The sequence below is a fragment of the Callithrix jacchus genome, chromosome 2, assembly GCF_049354715.1.
Source record: "Callithrix jacchus isolate 240 chromosome 2, calJac240_pri, whole genome shotgun sequence".
Taxonomy (NCBI): domain Eukaryota; kingdom Metazoa; phylum Chordata; class Mammalia; order Primates; family Cebidae; genus Callithrix; species Callithrix jacchus.
Window position 1 is genome coordinate 35,456,946 of NC_133503.1, and position 21,716 is coordinate 35,478,661.

The following is a 21,716-nucleotide window of genomic DNA, read 5'->3' on the forward strand; positions in this document are numbered from 1 at the left end:
TTTCTGTCTTGTAAAGGATCAGTAGGCAGAGATATCATGTGCTCTGCAATTTTACCTAATCCTTAATTTCATCTCCTGACGAAGTGAGGCCACACATCTTCGTGTTCAGGTAATTGCTTTACCAAATGGCTTAATTGTGCACTCAACAGAACTGACAACAGGAAGGTTATTCTTCCTAATGTGTTTTTAACAAAAGCACTAACTAATTACATGGCATTCTACTCAGGGCATTTGAGAAGAAATGAAATCCTATTCTTCAAATCTTGGTTAAATGCATGTTTGCATATAGAACATAGAAATAAGTGGTAAAATAATTAGTTGAATTGCTTCCTTCTGCTCTAATTTCATGACTAATCTGCATGCCTAAGCAGTCTGTGTAAATTGTATGAATGTGTTTTCACAATGGACAATGTCTGAACATCTGTGCTTTCTGAAAATGTCACAATAACCATTTTCCCTGAAAGTTTATCTTCAGGAGCCAAAAAACTGTGTTATCTTGGCATGTTCTAAGAAGAAATAAATGCTGGGAGAACTGAGGACAGATGTGTCGCATGATCAGAAGAAAGTATTAAAGCACTATTCCAAATGGTTTGAAAGTATCCTGAATTAAAATGACACAAGATCATCTTCCCATAGATGAACTTCCTCTTCAACTAAACAACATGTCTAGTATAAAAACTTGCCTTGCATGCCCCTCTATGCCTGTCATTCCTAGAAACACAATATGCCTTAATACCTTCTTACCAGCTCAAACCAGGGTCATGAGGCCAAAGTATTTAAAGAGGCTAACATATTCAATATTTAAAAAGGTGGTTGGGTGGTACACTACTAATTAAATTTTATTCATCCAGTACCACCTGTCTTCCTTCTGCTTCTTCTACTGAAAAAATCTTACTCTTATTCATAGTGAAGGTTGGGATGAAGCAGATCATGTGACCAGAGTAGGCCAATCATAGGGCCATATCAGCCTGGATAGAGTATTTAATTAAGGGAAGGGCACGTGATTCAAAATGAGCCAGTTGGAATCTTTTATAAAGGTTAAGACACGGGTAAATTTCTTTGGTATTACTAGGCTAAAAGTAAGTGAATCTGGGGCTATTAAAATCCCTATTCTCCACTGAGGGCAGAAAGCCTCTTTGCAGAATAAAGCCAAGTGGAAGCAAACAAACATGAGAGATGGAAAGAATTGGAGTGGTGGTGACACGGAATTTTTCCTTCTTTCTCTGAAGCCTGGCTACCTCAATATAATTTCTAGGCTTTTATGCCAGTAAATCTCCTTTTGTGGGTTGAGTCATATTTCTGTCATTAAAATCAAAAGCATCCTGATATCACAGCTAGTATTTTACATTACTTTTCAGATGGTTTTTGACTCCTGGAAGTAAAAATTGCGGCTCTTGAGTCAGACCAGGGTCAAATATCTACTCTGCTACTTACTAGTGGTCTTGACGTCAAAAAAGCTGTATAGCTTTAGTTTTCTCATTTTCAATTCAGGACTAACAATAGTACCTACCTTACAGATTTATTGTGAGAGCTAAATGAAATAATACAGAAAATAAAACTACAGCATTTAGCACAATGTCATAGTACTTAATATGCTCGATAATTATGGTTTTTCTGTTGTTGTTGTTATTATTTAAATAATACTGTGGTAGTGGCTGCTGGATAACCCCAATATCTACTCTGTCCTTCTTTTTATTTTTTGACACAGACTCTTTCTCTGTCACCTGCACTGGAGTGCAATGGTGAGATCTCAGCTTACTCAACCTCCACCTCCTAGATTCAAGCTATTCTCCTAACTCAGCCTCCTGAGTAGCTGGGATTACAGGCGTGTGCCATAACAGCTGGCTGATTTTTGTATTTTTAGTAAAGACAGGGTTTCACCCTGTTGGGCAGGCTGGTCTCCAATTTCTGACCTCAGGTGATCCATCTGCCTCGACCTCCCAAACTGCTGGGATTACAGGTATGAGCCATCATGCCCGGCCTTGTCCTTCTTTTAATAACGTAACTTTCCAATTTTGCCTGGATACATTGCTGCCTATAATAAAAATTACATCCCCCAGCCTCCCTTGAAGCTTGCAGTGGCCTTATGATTAAGTTCTAGCAAGTGGGATATAAACAGAAGTAACACTGGTCACTTCACAATTGTGCCCCCTTTCTTTTCCTCCATCCTACTGGCTGGGTGTCACAGCCATCCTGGACCCAGAGGCAGAAGCTCAACAACTCCAATTACTGAGAATGATAGCAGGCTAAAAGGATCCTCATCATCGCCAGTCTGGAGGCTGCACATCAGCCTTGGGCTGCTTACCTTGGTAAATGTTTACAGGAGACAGAGCTAAAATGTAATCCCATATAAGCCTCTGTTTCATTTGGGTTTTTGTTACAGCAGCTACAACCTATATCCTAACTGATGCACAGTTAGGATATTACTCTAACTGTGCATCTAATATTACTCTAACTGTGCATCTAATACTCTAATATTACTTTAAATATTACTCCCACTGGCTCTTTCTAAAAGCCCTGTGAATCAGAAAAGAGGATGATTCTAATAAAATGAGGGCATGTACTCTGTTTAAACTAGTGATTGAGGGTTTTTACATGACGTAAACTAGCTCTTTTTATTAAATGATATCTGGCTAAGGAAAAAAAGTTGGAAATGAACAAGGACTGAGGGGGAAGAAGCAAAACTGGGGCATCTGACACTGAGTGTGTATCTCTAACCCTCAAACTGTTGAATGTATAGAGCAAAATTGTGTGGAGTTGGCTAGACATCACTGAGTACTTATCCAAACACATACAACTTCACCTGTTGGTTTTTTCCAAGCAATAGTCATATGGTTTGAATCTGTGTCCCCGCCCAAATCTCATGTTGAATTGTAATTCCCAGTTTTGGAGGTGGGGCTGGGGTAAAGAGTGACTGGACTATGGGGGCAGATCCCCACTTTGGTCCTGTTTTGTGATAGGAGTTCCACGAGACTTAGTTGTTTAAAAGTGTGTGGCATCTTCCTCCTCTCTCTCTCCCCCTGCTCCTGCCATGTAAGATGGGCCTGCTTCCACTTGACCTTCCACCATGATTGTAAATTTCCTGAGGCCTCCCCAGAAGCAGAATCCTGTACAGCGTGCAGAACCATAAGTCAATTAAACCTCTTTTTTTCCTTTTATAAATTACCCAGTCTCAGGTATTTCTTTATAGCAGTGAGATAACGGGCTCATACAAACAAAATCAAAATAATAAAAATCTACTACCAAATCCCTTATCGCAGGATCCTCGACCCCAAGGCCATGGATATCTACTGATCTGTGGCCTGTTAGGAACCAGCTGCACAGCAAGAAATAAACAGTGGGCAAGCCAGCATTACTGCCTGAGCTCCACCTCCTGTCACATCAGCGGTGACATTAGATTCTCACAGGAGTGCGAACCCTACTGTGAACTGCACATATGGGGGATCTAGGTTGCATGCTCTTTATAAGAATCTAATGTCTGATGATCTGTCACTGTCTCCCATCACCCCCAGATGGGACCATCTAGTTGCAGGAAAACAAGTTCAGGGCTCCCATTGATGCTACATTATGGTAAGTTGCATCGTTATTTCATTACAACAAAATAATTACACAATATTGTGTATTACAATGTAATAATAATAGAAATAAAGTGTGCAATAAATGTAATGTGTTTGAATCATCCCCAAACTGTCCCCTGCCATGGTCCATGGAAAAACTGTCTTGCACAAAACCGGTCCCTGTGCCAAAAAGGTCGCGGACCACTGCCTTATCAGACTGTTGGTATCCACTGCGGTCTATCTGCACAAGACTCTTTTCCCCCTACCTCCCAAGAGCACACATGGATAAAATCAGGATTTCAACGTCTCACCTCCCTTCACTGCTGCACAGATGGGAACATCCAGTGGCTTGCCTAACTGCTGCTGCTGCTGCTCTCATCCTTGGTGCCATTGCTATTATTGTGTTCCAGCCTGTCGATGCACAAAATGTGCAAGTGCAATCTTCTGCCTTCAGTTTCCAATAATTTTATTTTCTGCTTAGTCAGAAGCAAGGCCCTCACCAATAAGCCATTTTCAAGTAAAGCCAATTTTCAACCCATAGGTGTGGAGAGAGCAGAGTGATCCAAAAAATACCCCTGAAAACACCAACAGTCTCAACTCTGCTTAAAAGCAAAGTAGTCACACATAAAAACCTCCTATGCCTGACATGGTCACAGGGTCATTAAAGCCTGTGGGAGATTGAGAAGTCATGCTGAGCTTAAAGCCAGCTTGAGAAGTCTTCCGCATCCACACCCCTGATTTGCTCTAACCCTGAGAATAGCCTGTTCTTAGGAAATGTCGGCCAATACAGACTCTACTTGCCAAGAACTTCAAACATGACCTTTACAAGGTAGCAATTGTTGGAAACTATTAAGACGCCTCTGAAAAAATAATATAATCTGCAGCGACAATATGCTGAAAGAAATGCCAACCCTGTAAAGCAAGCGCTCTCTCCCCCTCCCTCACACGTGCACAGGCAGAAGGGAAGAGAAACATTTTCCTCCACAGCAGTTCTTAACTCTGCCTCTCTCTTCTGTGTCTAGACATAAATGAGCTATTTGCTAATTGTTTAACAGTAATTAAGGAAGAGAATGTCAGGGGGAGGGGAGGGGAGGGGAGGGGAGGGGAGTGAGAGCAGACGGGTGTTTGCCTGCTTGGTCGCTGATTACCAAGTCAGGCTGATGCCAGAGAACAGAGCTGGCTCTCAAATCTCACCTGAACCATGGATTCCCCCAAAGACGACTACTTACACCTTCAGACTGGTTGAGGTGGCCCTGCTCTGTGTTCCTGCAGCTTCCCACATGTCCCTTATCTGAACACATAGTCATGAAAGGAGACTGCTTTTCCGTTTGTCTACCTTCCTTGTAAGTTCCACGAACACTGCGGTTTGTCTATTTTGTCTTTTGCCACATCCCTAATATTTAACACAATGTACGGCACAGAGGAAGAAAGAACTCAATACGTATTGAATTTCTGAATTCATTAAAGTCAGAAATTGACTTCAGTCTTCCTTGCCATTAAAAATATAATATCAAGAGTATTATATTAGAAGTTATTAGGGTGATCTGTACTGCCTGGAAGCCAAGTGAAGGGTCAGAGTCTCTATCACACTCTCAAACCAGCTGCACTGTTTGGCCTTCCATTTGTCAATTCCCTGTAGTGCCCTTCTGTTCCTTATCTTTTATAGATTGTGCCGTATAGTGTCTGAATAAACATTTATTGCCATGTAACATCTTATATCCCATCATCTCAAGGCTCTATGCCTTCCTGTGCACTTTATCTTTGATCCTGGGGGAGTCACACAGCTCTCAGTGGTGTCCCTGCTATCGGGGCATTAGAAGAGGCCTGTTGTAGACAAAGATTCCTCAATGCATCCCCTACTTCTAGAAGCCTCTGACTGTTGGGGGCCCAGAAGCAGAAGGAAAGCTTGTTTGATGCAACCTGAGGACAGACACCAGCATCAAGGACAGAGGATGCTCAGGCTTCTTCCTCCACCTGCCCTATGGAACCCATCTTGAAGGGGTAAACAATTCTCCTAGGGAACTGTGATTATTTATTATGGAGTATGGGTTTCCCTGGTGATGATGGGATGGGGACAATAATAAATTTTTGCCAAAACTAATTTTTATGAGCTTGACTTAATGACACTGAATCACCTCCGGCTACATAGGCATCATGGTCTCATCTGTCCTTTGTATCCTGACAGCGATGATCCAAAAAAGGCTCTAACTCCATGGGATGGGAAGTCATTTGCTCCTTTACAGGTAACGAATTCAGTCTTATTAACTGATCATCTACTGGTGGTCTCCAACAGCTTTGTCTGTGAGACGAAATCATCTTTTTGAACCTTTATAAGTAAGCGGCCATGTATTTAGGAGCAATGACTAAAACACTCCATTAGTAAATCCAACCAGACTGAAATAGGCCCCTTGGAAGGAAGCCTCATTGAATGCCACAGGGGTCTAGAATTGTCCTCTGCTTCAGAAGTCTTGAGCAATCAAAGCACAGTTTCCGATTAAGTAATATTTGGCCCACTATGTTAAGAGAGAGAGCACAAACTTCTAGACGTGCACGTAAGACAGAAAACTAGCACACTAGTATCAAGAATCAACCCCCATGCCATTCCACTGCAGTGGTGCCCCTCCCACCAGTCTTTTTCCTTTAACTTCAAATAGAAGTGAGTAGGTCACAGATACCCAGGCAGGAGACCATGGTGCAAAATTACCACTGCTCTTGTCTTCTGGGGCTTCGGTATATCCTATAAGGAATATGGGAGAAGAATACCACGACTGTTGGTAAGAGGGCTTTAGACATCTTCTTCTGCCTCAGGAAGAAGGGTTCAGCAGGTCTGGGAAACTGAGAACTTGGTCAGGCTGGTGCAGGAATTCAAAGACACTAAAGGAACATCAGGATGCTGCTTGGGAAATTCTGAGGGCCAGGCCCATCAGTATGCACATGCCACTCCTCTTGTGACGAATTACGCGTCACTGGAAAGGGGTCTTCCCAATCCTAATCCTGACTCTCAAACCAGCTATTTACCAGTTAATAGTAAAGCACCCTTAATGTATCCAAAAAGTCAACTTTCCTGCCCAGACTACTAAGAGGCTTTGACCAGCGAACATTTCCAGAGATATTCCCTGGGCAGATAGCATTTCAACAATGTCTGACAGGTTACCACTGCTCTTTGCACCTCAAGGTTCACAGGGAGTTGGCATTTTAAGATCCTTCTGCAAATGAGAGACAAAGGTGAGTGAGCAGGTTTTTGCTGGGGTTTCATGTACAGTATGCCACTTGCCCAAACAGTCCTCACTGACATCTCATGGCTCATGTCCAGTCTCAGGCTGAGGATCAGATAGTCTGCTCCAGAGCTAGAAGGAATAATCTGAACAGCACAAACAGGATCTTCACAAAGATAAAAATACTGCAAGGAGCGGCTAAGTCTCTGTCAGAGCCCCAGGTTGGGTGTTCAGCTAAGCAGCTTGGCCCAGGATGGGGATGACTTTTTTTTTCCTATTGCAAAGCTCTCTCCACCCTACTGACTCAAATCCGAGGGGGGTCATGCAGACTGGAATCTCCGCATTCTTTCTCAGCTAGACTCTTTGCTGGCTCCTCTCTCTGTAATGATATTTTCTGAGCAGCCACTATGCACTGCACCCCATGCCTGAGCAGCCACTATAAACGGTCTCTGCCTCTGGGGTCTCATATTCTTAAGGCAACTGCAATACTGAGTGTCCCTCAAGCCTGGCATTGCCAGATCATCTCACCTTTTGGGCTAAGTGTCCCTGCTTAGATGGTTTCGATATTCTCCCTCTCTTCCTCATCTTATGTCTCTCCACAGGGGCATCCTCACAGTTCTTCAAACACATCACACTGCCTTACTGCACTGGCCCATGCTATTTTCTCTATCTGGAACATTCTACTCCTCCACTCTCAGTTTAAAGGATACCCCCTCAGAGACACCTTCCTGGATCACCATGTCCTATAAAGCAGGCCTCTCTCCAACCCTCTCTCTCAGAACTATGCTTCGTAGCAATTACTAAAATTTGAAATTACATATTGATTTGCTCAGTTGCCTATTTATTTCTGTGCCCCCTACCAAATGGTAACCTCCAGATGAGAAGGAATGGTGACTGTCTTATTCCCCACTGCCCCCACCCCATGTTTTGCATGGTTCATAGAACAACTGCATTTGTGTTCAGTACTGTGTTAAGTAAAGTTGCTGAACAAATGAATGAAAGGTTCTTTCTATGGTAAGTGACCTGGAGCAGGAGCGTGCAGGCTCTGGAGGGTCCTGTTAGTAATGACAGAGCCTGAGGCTGAGCTCAGTTCTAGTGGCAAGGGAGAGCTAGCCGAGCATTTTTAGCAGAGAAGACACAGACTATTATTATAGAATTTCCCCCTCTTCTGATATGTGGAAGTGGACTTTGGGGTAGCCAAAGGGGCAGACTGGAGGCAGGGAGACCTATTAGAAGCTTCCTATAAACACTGATACCCTCGCTACTAAAAGTGTGGTCTGTGGACCAGAAGCTTGGCCATAGCCTGGGAAACTGCTAGAAGCGCAGAATGTCAGCCCCTGCCATCTCAGAATCTGCATTTTAACAGCTTTTCCAGGTGATTATTCACACACCTAGGATCTAATTGAAAGACAATGATGGCCTGATCTGCCTTTGGGAATGGGAGATAGAAATGACTCATCAGTGTCCGCCTTAAATCTACCATTCCAGACATGGCTAGGGTGTCAAAATCAAGTCCTGTTACTACAAACTATCACAAATGTTTAATCTATTAGGGGCTAAAAAGAGTAAAGGAACAGGGAAGTGTGGGTTTGGTTGAGGTGAGATGGGCTACGGCATTGAGAAAGACACACCGGCTACAATCTTGGACAAAGAATTTCTAACTCACAGGACAGGCCTGGAGTTAGAGAGTTAAGGATTCCTGAGTCTGGCCATGAAGAAGAGTCAACTCTTCGATTCCCACTATATCATAAATTTCCTCACCACCTAGCACAGGGCCTGGCACTAGAAATGGCTCAAATGATGCCTGTTGAATGAACCCAGAAACCAGTCAAGCAATGAATATGCTACAGAATCCTAAAGCAGATTCCATGGGTCTGAGTACAAGCCAGACATAAGTACCTTCCTGTCTGTGAGAAACACATTTTTCTTCTCCTTTGTTAGAAAACTGTGAGCATCTGGGAGCATAAAACTATTAGTGGACAAAAACATAAGAATGTACAACCCATGCATCTCAAAATCAGTATGGAAAAGTGGTCACGGCCTCTAAATAACCCCGGGAAGTCTCTGAGGACAGCAAGCAGTGAGGGTCATTGTGGGTCTGTGACATCTTCACAGTGTGAGAGTCAAGGTGGTGAGGGGATCATGGAGAACAGAAGTCGCCGATTGTCTGTGCAGTGGGAGCATAACAAGGAGGAGGTCCCTGCAGAAAGGCCCGAGAACCATGTGGCGGTGTGGCCAGGAGTGACCACAATGTCCCCTATAGCAACTCTCTTTTGTCACGAATGCTACTCTGCAAGTTAACCTTATACAGAAAAACAGGAAGACAGATGAACATGGTGCAACTCTGGCTGGTGGAGATGGGGAGGGCCAGAGCTCTACTCCACCCCTGTGTCTTACAGAAAACCCTGACACACATGCCCATACGCTGGCTCCTTTGTGCCTAGCAGTGTTAGACCCTCAGGGGGTGGTTGTCGGATATGAAAATAAAGAAGCAAACTCCCATCAATTCGATGGTGTCCCTTTAGTTCAACATCCCGGTGAGATGTACCCATTCTCAAACACAAATGGCCACCCCTCACCCAAGAAGCATTCCAAGAATGAATTATCACCTCCTTTCTCTCTACTTCCATAACCTCTGCCTCCCTGCCTGTAAATCTTATTATTAGAGCTTAGGTGAAATACTCCTCTAGTAGAGGCTTTTCCTCATCCTTCCAATAAAAACAAAGCCTTTCCTCATCTCTCCAATAAATATAAATAGACATATTTTATCCCATCCCCTTTTTCTATGAAACAATTTTCTTTTTGTTGGTTTGAGTTGAAATGACCTGTTATACACTTGTCCCTACCCCTATTAGTCTGTAAGTTGCTGAGGTACCTCCTCCCGAAAAGAACAATGCCTTATTTGGGGCCTGTGCAGGGCCAGATGCATTCTAGATGTGCAGTAAGTGTGGATTAGGTGTGCACTGACATCAAATCCCTTCCTTTTGCTGCACTGGCACAAGGCAGCATCCTGAGCCTCCCTTACTGGTTTGCTCCCCATCAGCCAAGCTATGTGACTTGAATCTTTTGAACAGCTGGCTATCTCACCTTCTCTAGGAAGCTTGTCTGGATTAATTTCAGGATCACATGCCACTCTGAGACCATCCTTTCTTCTTACCCCTCAACCAGCCCAGTTACACGGGATAGAACATTTTTATTTTGCTTGTCTGCATGGCCAGAGAACATCTCTGAGTCTGTTCATACAGCAGCTTCTCAAGGTCAAGGCCTGGAGCCCACCAAGCCTCCCAAGCCCCAGTTCTAGCACAGAGTCATGTTAGAACAAGCCAACATGAAGTATTTTTGATAACAAAAGACAAGAAAACCAACCTTGGATGTGTAGGAGTGGCCATCTGAGCCGCAGACCATGGCTGACTGTGCCAAGGGACAGGGCTTGCATTTGACCAGATTCGAAGGTCCAACCCAGTGTTTATGGGCCATGTTCCCCTTCTTTTGCCTAAAGAGGAGAAAAAAGGGGATAAATTAGTTGAAACTCCAGACCCTATGGGTCTTTCCTCTAAGTTCCCAGAATAAAAGGCCAAATAAATAAAAGACTATCCAGCCAGGCTGAAGGATCCTGCAGGAGTTAGCCAGCACTCCCATTTGCTCCAAAACACTGATAGGAGGCAGAGGATGTTGTCCCAGAAGCATAGGTTCAACAAACCAGACGGACTAAGGAAAAGGATGTAGCCATTGAAAGCATGACTACTGACATGGAAAGATTTTTACAACACAGGGGGAAAAAAAACAGTGAGGGAATATGGCTTAATCAACCCAAATACTGTATGTGGCATATTACAGGTGCCCAGAGGACAGCACCCCAAAGTCCGAGACTCTCCTGGAGCTCACAGGCAGCCTTTTGTGTAGACAACACACAAGTAACTCAGTAAGTGCTTTAGACAAAAGCACATGTCTGAACACATCTGAAAGACTTTATCACAGCTGTAGAAAACTATCTCTGGATATATTTTAAAGCAATTTCAGTCCAGCTTCCAATTTGCCATTTGATAGAGGCTCTGAGGTGATGTCACTTTCAACTGTTAAAATAATCAGAATTCTCCTCTTTCATTCCAGCTCGAGTTTCCCCCATTCTAACCTTTTGTCATAATGATAAATGGCGCTATTAGGATGGCTTATGTCCACGGAAGGAACCCCATCACTGTATCATAAACCACTGAAATAAAGGCCTGCAGTTACAGCCACCCTTCCTCTCTTAGCTGAAGCTGCTCTCCCTGCAAACAGCTTGGAGCAATTCCCAGGGCCCTGGGGCTGAGTTCTGGTTGAAGGATACATGTCTCTAGACGGCCCATCAATCAGGCAATTACTGTGCCTTTGAAATGTTTGGCACTGGACTTCCTGCTGATGGTTAGTATTTGGGCTCTGGAGTCAGAAAGTACAAGTTCAAATCTCAGCTCTGTCATTCACTCACAGTACGACCTTGGCAAGGTACTTAATGGAACAAATCTCAGTTTTCTCATTAGTAAAATGGAGGAAAATAGAATTGAGTTCAAGTGGATATTATGAAGATTAAATGAGCTGATGGATCTAAAGTATTCAGCAGAGTGCCTGCAAAATAGGAAGCAGTAGAAATGGTAGCCATTATTACAATTATTACTTGCCCCTACAGGTGGGGGTATGGAGGATGAAATTACCATTGCTATAGAAATGTGACTAATTCTCAGTCCCCAGGATCGGAATGGCATTTACATTTCAAAATAATTCATGGAAGCTTTTCTACCAGGTATGGAATGAATCTCCAATCCGCAGGAATTCAGGTTTGGTGTCTAAGGTAAACCACCCTCTTCCAAATGAAGGAAAGTGAGCAAAAAAGAAAGATGCATAAAGCAAAGAGCTCCATTAATTTGGCTCTTATTCTACCTCAAACCTACTCTAGCAATTTGGGGGAGGTGGTAGGAGGAAAAAGGTTTGTTCAGGGAACAACCTTTGATGGTGACATCAGAGAGGATCAGCAGGTGCCCATAGCATAGCACTTAGGGTCCTAGACTGGATGGGCCACAGGGCTGAGCCTGTGACTAAACAACCAGAGAAGAAAGTCCTATGAGTGTCCCTTGAAATCACCTTGCTTGTTCAACTTGTTTGTCTTACCAGTAGGGGAAACTGAAACTCAATGAGAGCCAGAGTCTTGCCCAAAGTCGTGGAGCTGATGAATAGCTAGACTTGGGAAGGCATGCATGCAGCTGTAGGGAGTGTCGAGGGATGTGTCTCTCTTCTTTAGCCCATCTCAGCCCAACCTATTTTACCTGCTTGAAAACTGTGTGAGGGCATCCATACTTGTATCATTTGGGGTCTTCTCTCCACCACCTCACTGCTTTCACAGCTGCTGCTCACCTTGGCTTTCCCCTCTGGAATTGTTTAAAGTCTATTATTTGCATTTATATTTTACATGGACATGAGGTCTCCTATTATCCTTCACCAAACACTCTTTCAGAATTTGTTCTAGACTATTGGTAGAGGGATGGTGGGCAGGACTCCTTGTGGTGAATGAGTGGGCTGTCAGCATGGGGTTAATCTTAGGGTATATGATTCCTTCAGCAGAACACCACACATTTATCATCATTCACACAGCAGATTGTCTGACACTGATAATGAATCAGCAAATGCAGGGAGAAATTCTGGCATCTGGCAGCCCTGATCCTGGGTCAGTCCCCAGAGTGCATGTCTACAGCTGAAGCAATTCTTGTTATGAGTTCCCAGAAAGGGGCTATAAAGTCCGAAGAGTGGGCAGCTTCGCTGGAGCAGACATAACCATGTACAATGATGCCCAAGAGGAAAAATGTCTGAGGGAGCTTAGCCAAAGGCAGGGGACGGAGATGTAAACACTGAACCAATAGCTTTGAAGAAAAGATGAAACCAGCTATCAATCACCAGTTAATAACTAATCATCTCTATCACTGGACCTGAACTTCACCATTAAAGTAAGTTCATTAAGGGGAGGCAAAGAGGTGAGGCTTATTGGTGCCTATCAGAGGGCCAGTGCATCCTGGATGCTAAAGGATCCCTGTGTGGTGGCAGCGGGGGTCCCTATGTGGTGTCCACTACAGTGGTAACTCAGCAGTCAATCACAAAGTCACAGAATGTCAGAACCAGAAAATACCTTCAAACTACTCTACTGCAACAACTTTATTTTCTAACTGAGGAACCAGAGACAAAGAAGTGACTTTCCCAGTGTCACCAAGAAATATGGCAAAGTTACATCTTCTATATTTGCTGAATGGAAATTGTTCAGGAAACCACCACATCAATCTGGGACGATTTTCATCCCGTTTTAGCATCTGCACTTTCATTACTAGGCTTTAGTTTTGAAAATAATATTCCTTTGAAACATTGCTCCTGGCTCTATATCTGCAGAGGAGCAAGCTGGACATACTTGGTATAAGGTGGTTATAATTCATGCCTGGGTAAAACCACTTCTAGGATACCTTGGGGGCTTTGGGTACAAAGGCCAAGCCATTCTGAATGCTCTCAATTTTTTTTTTTTTTTTTTTTTTTTTTGAGACGGAGCCTTGCTCTGTTACCAGGGTGGAGTGCAGTGGTGTGATCTTGGCTCACTGCAGCCTCTGCCTCCTGGGTTCAAGCAATTCTCCTGCCTCAGCCTCCCGGGTAGCTGGGCCTGCAGGCACGCACCACTATACCCAGCTAATTTTTGTATTTTTAGTAGAGACGAGGTTTCACCATGCTGACCAGGATGGTCCCTATCTCTTGACCTTGTGATCTGCCCAATTCGGCCTCCCAAAGTGCTGGAGTTACAGGCGTAAACCACCATGCTTGACCTGAATGCTCTTAATTCTAATGAAACAAGAATACCTGTTAGATGGGGGCAAACTCAACTGTTGCTTACCTCTACAAGGTAGGACTCTAGTGGAGATGGCACATGATTCTGAAGTCTCTTTCCAGAGGCAAATTATGTAAAGTTATATACAAATATATGCGAGCCCAAGGAGGCAGAACTTCCCTGGCTATTGTATATTTTAATCCTACAATTCAGTGCAAATCATAAAAAATAACTAACGCAGTCAAGGCAAGAGACTAAGATTTTTAACTCGAGATATTTCCTTCTTGAGTCAATGAAGAGTGAAATCCAGGTCCTGTTAGCCTTCTCATTGGCCAGTGAGCCCTAAATCCACCCCAGACCAGCTGGTGCCAAGAGGCAGCCATATCTCCTGCAGGCTGATGGCACCATACACAAAATGCCAACCCTCCGGCCCTCCACAATGGCAAGAAGACAGATAATCAACAGGTCACTGGCATTTCTTAATCCTTTTTGTTCAACAGTGTATTCTCAATCTATTTAAAAAAGCATACTGCAATTTCAAGCATTATGTTTTTGAAGCAGAGGAATGATTCTTAGGTACAAGTCTAAGCATCATTTAATCTATAATGCTTAAAACCTCTATCTTCAGCTGGGCATGATGGCTCACGCCTGTAATCCCAGTAGTTTGGGAAGCCAAGGATCACCTGAGGTCAGGAGTTCAACACCAGCCTGACCAACACAGTGAAACCCACATCTACTAAAAATATAAAACATTAGCTGGGCGTGGTGGCAGGTGCCTGTAATCCCAGCTACTCAGGAGGCTGAGGCAGGAGAATAGCTTGAACCTGGGAGCTGGAGGTTGCACTGAGCTGAGATCATGCCATTGCACTCCAGCCTGGACAACAAGAGTGAAACGCTGTCTCAAACAAAACAAAAGAGCCCTCTATCTTCTCTTTACCTCCTAGGGCATAGTCTCTACTCCAAGCTTGGGTTCTAAACTGTCCCAGCCTTCCTTCACAGGCTCCCTGTCTGCCTGCTCCCATCCCTGACACCCTCATGCACACTGACCACAACCAACACCAATTTTTGCTCCAGCCACTCTCAGTTGTTTCCCATGTGCCATCATATGGGTTTTTCTTGACCTGATACACCTTCATTCCCACTCACATTTCTCCCCTCCCTCCACCTTTCTCCAAGGCCTGGCTATAATATCAGTTCCCCAGGAAGCCTGCAAGTCTCCTCCACAAGCAGTCAGGCTGCACTCCCACTCCACCATAGCCGTGTGACCAGTTCTGGTTGGGCTCTCTGACTAATTTCCAAGCAAGCACCTTGATTTAATTGACAAAACGTTATTATTATTATTCTAACAGGACATGGGGCACACCCAGGTTAAAAGCCTGGGAAGCCCATCCAGGACACTTCCTTTTTCCTGCTCCCACCAGTTTTCCCTCCATGCAGTCCTATTAAGTTCTATCTCCAGCCAGCCATATCTACCACTTAAGTGTCTCTTCCACATGTTATGCAAATTCAAGTCTATAGGACTGGACAATTATTTTCTGTCTGCATAGCAATGTCTATTCCTGGTTCAAACTTCAAATCCATTGCTTTCTGTGAAGTCTTGCTGACCCTGTAAACTTCATCCCAAGTAGTTAACCATGACATTGTTTATTTCACATTATACCCTGTTCAGACCCAACTCTGGCATTCACTACAATGTGAAAGTTCTTTTTGTGTCTATCTTCCTCAATGTACTATGTGCTCCTTAAGGGAGGTGACTGGCCTTAATCATGTTTGTGCTCCTGGTACTTAGAAATATAGGTAACACTTGGCACATGGTCCTACTCAGCGAATAAGTGAACATATTAATTTGGAGATTTAGAGTTTTCTTTTTTTGTGGAAATTATTTGCACTATCATGAAGACAAAAATGGCGTGTTATTTTAAACAACAAGAATTCAACAGGCTCTTGTTTCTAGAAATCCTAATTCAGACTCAGAAAAAAAAAAAACATTTAGTAAAAACCCCACAAAACTCTGGAAACAAGTGAGCAGTGGGTGGAGGGAGCTCCCCTGTGCACCAGCGGGCCGAAGGATTCCCACACTCTAGAAGTCTGACAGTTTCCAAAGCTGTAATGAGGACCTCTGATGATGTGGTTCCAAACTGTCAGCAGATATCAGTCTTCAGGATTCAGGAATAATAAGTCAGAATGCTGAAATAGTGTTTTTCTATATTTCTCAATATTTTATTAAATATGTATTTTTTAAATAAGCAAGAAATATTAAGTTTAATAGTATTTAAAAAGAAATGTAGTCTAGAGTGAAAATTCAGACACTAGGACCTGTCAGCTAACATTGAATAGTACTCAGTTAACAGATCATTTGGATCTTCTAACAAGTTAACAGTACTGCCCAGAATCACATGTTGACATTATCAAATTAAAGACTTACTTTTCTATAAAACAATTCTTTGTGACACCACTCAAAATAAACTACTGAAACAAATTATTGATATTCATTATAAGAACAACCCTCCATGAGTGGCCGACAAAACTACAAGCACACTCTTAAAACACGGCAACAGCTACAAGCAAGACGGACTGCTCAGGTCATAACCCTCTTCAAGGTGCTCTTCTCCTGGTTCCTGGAAATGTCAACCTTAACCTTCAATTCCATATGTGTTTCCCACTCTTGCTTTAAACTGGACCTGCTGCTCCCCACTAAGATATCCCTGCCCTCGCCACCCCACGCCCTGCTGCCACCCCACAGGTGACACCAAGGGAGTCCTTGATGACATCAGCGTGACCCAGCATTTCACTTGACCATGATAACAGAGTGGGGCCCCAGCCAGGGCCCACAGCAAGCAGGTGGCAAGACAGAGTAATTTTTTTTTTTTTAGTAATAAATACATGTACAGGTATAAATTTCCTGACATAATCCTGCTGAATGAAATTCAACAATCTGTGTCAAAAATATTTTAATAATGGGGAAAGTAGCCACTAAAAATATGTGTAGAATTGCTGACTTTTTCTTTCAGTCACTGAAGAAGGGCCATTCATTTTACTCAGTACACTGTGCCATCTACCATGTTTGCATAACTTTAGATAGAACTGTTTTGCTCTGCATATGAACCGCTGGTGAAGGAGTAAAGCAATTCCAGATAATGAAGACCAGCAGCAGCAGCACTCCACTTGTTTCATGTGGCTATTCCATGCAGGTCTAAATGCCCTAAATGCATCCCCCTGATTCCTCACACACAGCAACTACTCTGAGGGTAAATGCTATTCATATCCCCATTATACAGATGGAAAAATGAGGCTTACATAACCAGTCCTAGGTACTGGACCTTCTTTTCTGTCCTGTCTTTGTTCTCTCTCATTACATTTCAAAGACAGAGACCTGTCAGCTCAAAGGGATGAAGAACACCACCAGAGAACAATCCCTTCTCCAGTAATAAGAGTGTTTGTTTCCTGGCACAGAAGGATTTTATTTTCATGTTACTATCAAATTGTTCATTCAAAAATAATATTGAATTTGTTTGCCAAATCAAAACTAATTGCTTCTAAAGCAGGGATGGAAGATACTCAGATAGTTGACATAGTGGCTATTTTGAACCAGAGACAAAATAATGAATGTTAATTGAAATAAAAAACATGTTAACCATTGAAATAATCTGTCATGTAAAATGATGCTATAATTCCTCTGTTGTAAGGGTTATTTGAGTCATTATACTAAGTCATAAAATTATACAGGAAGATCATAATAGCCTGTGTCATTTACAAAAGCAGCTCTGATGAAAGAGACAGACTCCCATGAGAGATATTCTCCATCCTGGTGTAGGTGATCTCACACGTCTCCTTCCTGTTCCAATGAAGAAGATCCCAGATACGAGATCAGGTCCAAAGAGTCCAATTTTTCTAACGAGGCAAAGAGAACTGAAGAGAGTGACTCCTATGCGCCTCAGGGCATCCCAAGTGCTACTGGGCACTCCACAGTGCAAAAGACATGCTGTTTACACAAGCTTGAAATTTAAAAGGACAAATATATAATAATAACAATTATAGCAGCTAAACATTTATTGAGGCATTATGCCACTGCTGCTACTGCTGCTATTACTACCACCCAGAATAGCTCACATAACATGTGTCCTTCTCCTATAATGTTCCGGGCATTGTTTTAGGCCCTTTATGTGAACTATTTGTCTCCTCTCAACATTCCCAAGAGGGAGAAAAGTCAAGGAAGAACACAAGAATATGTTAGGGAGAGGGTGAGTTGGGGAGACTTCATGGGAAAACAGACCTGGGGTGATGAGGAGGACCCATACTTACAAGATGAGCCCCCAGCATCAGAGTGGAGGGCATCCATTGATTTAAGCTGGGAGGTCAACCACAGGAATGCCAGCACCTTTATGTGCTTCACCCTATCTTGCTTGGCCCAGGTAAGGAGGGTGAGGGTCACAATGCAACCAGGTCAAGACTTGCTCATACCAGGAGAGAAAAGCAGGCCTCAGAAGTAGAGAGTCATCATCCCAGGGATTGCTTTCCAAGCCAGCCCCATGCCAGGTTTCTCAAGCACCTTCAAAACTCCTAGGAAAAGTGCATATTTTAAAAGTCTTAGAGCAGAATCGGGGCCAGCAGAAGGATATGTGTCTGGTATGCATGCAATTCCCAAAGCATAAACATCTCTCTGATGTACCCTAATGTCGAACTCTAGACTGTGGTTCATTTCAACCTGGGACTCCATGATATACCTCTCACCTGGGCTGCATAATGGCCAAGGCAGCTGAGGAGAATCTATTCTTCATAGATGGGAGAATCTATTCTTCATAGATGGGAGAATTCAACAGCCTCAGATGAGAATTTTCAAAAGCATTTCATGTGTAGGTGTAAATAAACTGATAATGAGTAAAGAGGCACACACCAAATGTGTACCATATCCTCAAAGAAGGATTGAGGATATGAAACCAAACTGCTGCTTTTTTACTCTACATGACTTTCTATTGCCCACTTCTCTTATGACCATGTATCGCCGGTCTAACTGGTTCAAAATCTAAAAAAGAAATGCATTTTCAGAATTTCTGAGGAAATATTTGCTGCTGAACTCACACCTGCCAGTCTCATTTCGACAGTAATGCTTAAAGAAGCCAAAGTTGTCAGAATCAAAGAAAGATCTCCTAAGTGCAGGAAAGAGGCAGAAGAAAGGAGCTCACTTAGATAAAAGCTTCCTGACCAGTCCTCAAAAGTTCAGTGGAGATGAAGAGGTGAGATCAATCCTATCTGAATTAAACTTCCAGCTTAATATTTTGAGGGCCTGTTTAAGCAAAGCTATCAAAGCTGAGGGTATAAACATTCCAAATGTGTTAGGATTCTAGAGAGTCTTTACTTTTTCAACAAACATTTATTAATTACCTATAATGTGCCAGAAATTAAGCAACAAATTCAAAGATACTGCTAGCATTGCATTAAATGTACTTCCCATAACATACATTAAATGGAATGATGATTAAGCATAATGATCATATTTAATTTCTCTGAACAGCTAAGTGTACTCAGAAAAGGTAACTATTTTTGTTCTCATTCTTATTTTGAGATGTTTAAAGATCCACAGATTGCTAACTTTTCCAACAAAATATTTATGTGGCAAGACATTTGCTATTAATTTCAGGAATCCCATGAGCCAGGCTATATTTAAATATGCCAGAAGCAAATTATGTGGCCGATGGGAAAACAGTAAGAAGAAAATGAACCTGCCAGATCACAATCCACATCTCTGGTGGGTCACACATTTTGGACATTACTTGAATCAATGTTTCCTTAGAAGTGAAACCAAATGTATATCTCATGTACATAAATATAGAATATGTTTTATAAATATATATGTATTACTATGTATGTACATATAATATATTCTATATTATATATATGTTAATTATATATAATAATTATATATTGCATATTTGGTTTTACATTTTTTTAATTTATAAAATAGGGATACTAGCATCCTGGACCTCCTCTGTGTGTGTGTGTGTGTGTGTGTGTGTGTGTGTAAGTATATATAAAATAGGGATACTAATATCCTTATTATCTCTATTAATAGTATCTTTATTATCCCTATATTTTGAAAATATTTGGTTTCAAATATATATAATGTTATGTGTAATATATGTTATTCTATAATGTATAATAATATATGTGGTTTTATATATATGATGTCCAAGGATACTAGTCGAACCTACTTCTTGCATTAAACTCACAATATCCTCCATACTTCCTGACCAGATCATGAAGACTAACAGGACGGTGTGACTATGTAAAGTCCACTAACTGGTCTGAGACTGCAGTCTGCACTTTCCATTCAGAGAGTGACAGAGCACAGCCAGTAACACTAAGGGTTTCTATAATGCAGGCATCAGTGGGGTTTTACCTCAAAGTTCAGTTGTTGAACAAGCAAGGTCCCTGGGGCCTGCATGCAAAAGCAGTTCACACACACACAGAGCCACTCACTGCTCTGACTAAAATTCTGCTTTGTTAAGGAAAAGTGCCAAGCAGCACTGTAATTGCAAGCTATTAGGGAAATGTAAACGAACAGTTGAGCTTTCTTTACTCCCTTAGGATAATAGTTAGTGATATACTCTGTTTTAAAAATCCATTTCTTACTAACAAGGGTCAGAAAAGAAATTGTTCCTTTTGCCCACTGACCTTCGGCATTTTGGTTTGATTTCTTGTTTTGCCGCTCTTCTCTGTTCATTGGCCCAGTAAAGAGAGGTGCACCTCTAGCCCTGACACCTTAGAGGAAATCTTTAGCAATGGACACACTAATTGGAAAAAAGCAAATACTCATCAAACAAACCCAGGGCTGAGAACTTCATATGGTATCTCCTTCCTGAGCATTCCTAATCCTGCTTTTTCACAGGAGGAACCAGAGCAGCTGGGGAAGCACAGATTCCAGCTAATTGTTTGTAGGCTCAGGTGTGCATACACAGGCCTGGGCAAGCACTTGGAATTCCACCATCGGCCTTCACTGCTCTAATCTTGGAATATACTTGCTGACTTTCCTTGGAGGCAATTAATTATCATGGGCTGTGACCAAAGGAGAGAAAACACCCATAATTGTTTTCTGGTCACCAGCAGCAAAGCCTCCTGTTCTGTGAGGGCTGGGTGTGATTTGCCTTAGGAAGGAGCAAGTCAGTCAAATGAAGCAGAAGTGGCTTCGGGGACAGGATGCCAGGACAGACATAGAGAGAGGCTGGATCCTGACTGATGAGATATGGCATTTGAGGAGCTTAGGCTGAATACCGTTCCCCATAAGACATTAACAGTGGGTCACTCAGCAAAGTGCTAAGAAGGCTGGTGCAGCCAGATCTCCATCATTACTTATTCCTCACTCCAGAAGCTTACTTCACAGTCAGGGTTGGAGGAGAGAAGTGAGAGCCCCAGAGAAGCTCCTTCTCTCTGTTTCTGGATCGGTAGTAAAGTACTCCGGCTAGCTCCCCTGGACTTGCGTTTTCTCCAACACTTGTCTTCTGCCAGTATGCCCCATGCCTTCCCAAGGGTGAGCTCAAATGGCAGCCCTCTCTGAGAAGGTCTCAGACAGTCCCCACCTCCACACACACTTGCTCTGTGTTCCCACTCACTCAGACATAGCTGTTTATCACTGGCCACTTTGGGCGATACATAGTTGGGTACTCAACCACCCCTCTCAGGTAGAGACAACATGCTCAAAATTGTGTTAGCAAAAGCCAGTATGTCCCAATGGTATTCCACAGCAGAACCAGATAGAACCTGTTCTGCCTGGACCACGTTACCAGGAAAAAGCCTTTTGACTCATCCTAAGAAGATAGCTCAAACAACACAAAAGAGCTGTCCGCACAGGGAAGCTACCTCTCAAAGTTGGTAGGGAGGCTCCCAATACTGCAAGAGTTCAAGCCGAAGCCATCTAGAGGAAGAGGATGTTTCCACTTATGTAACCTTGTAATCATTCAACATCCTGAATCACACTGAACAACCCTGTGTATAAACCTTTATGTGAATGTCTATTTAATTCCATGAGATAGATCCATCAAAGTGGAATCATAGAATCAAGGAGGTCAAAATACCCACCAGAAATGTTGTGCCAATTTGCACCCCCAATGCCAGCACCCT

The 21,716-nt window shown here is 42.8% G+C and overlaps 1 protein-coding gene across 1 annotated transcript in view; it reads right to left on the minus strand.

Annotated features, from left to right (window-relative positions):
• Positions 1–21,716, minus strand: part of SPOCK1 (SPARC (osteonectin), cwcv and kazal like domains proteoglycan 1) — a 533,103-nt gene that overhangs the window by 124,409 nt on the left and 386,978 nt on the right. The window contains exon 5 of the mRNA XM_035292114.3: positions 10,139–10,265. Within this exon, the coding sequence (XP_035148005.3) occupies positions 10,139–10,265 (127 nt within the window). The remainder of the gene's footprint in view (positions 1–10,138; positions 10,266–21,716) is intronic.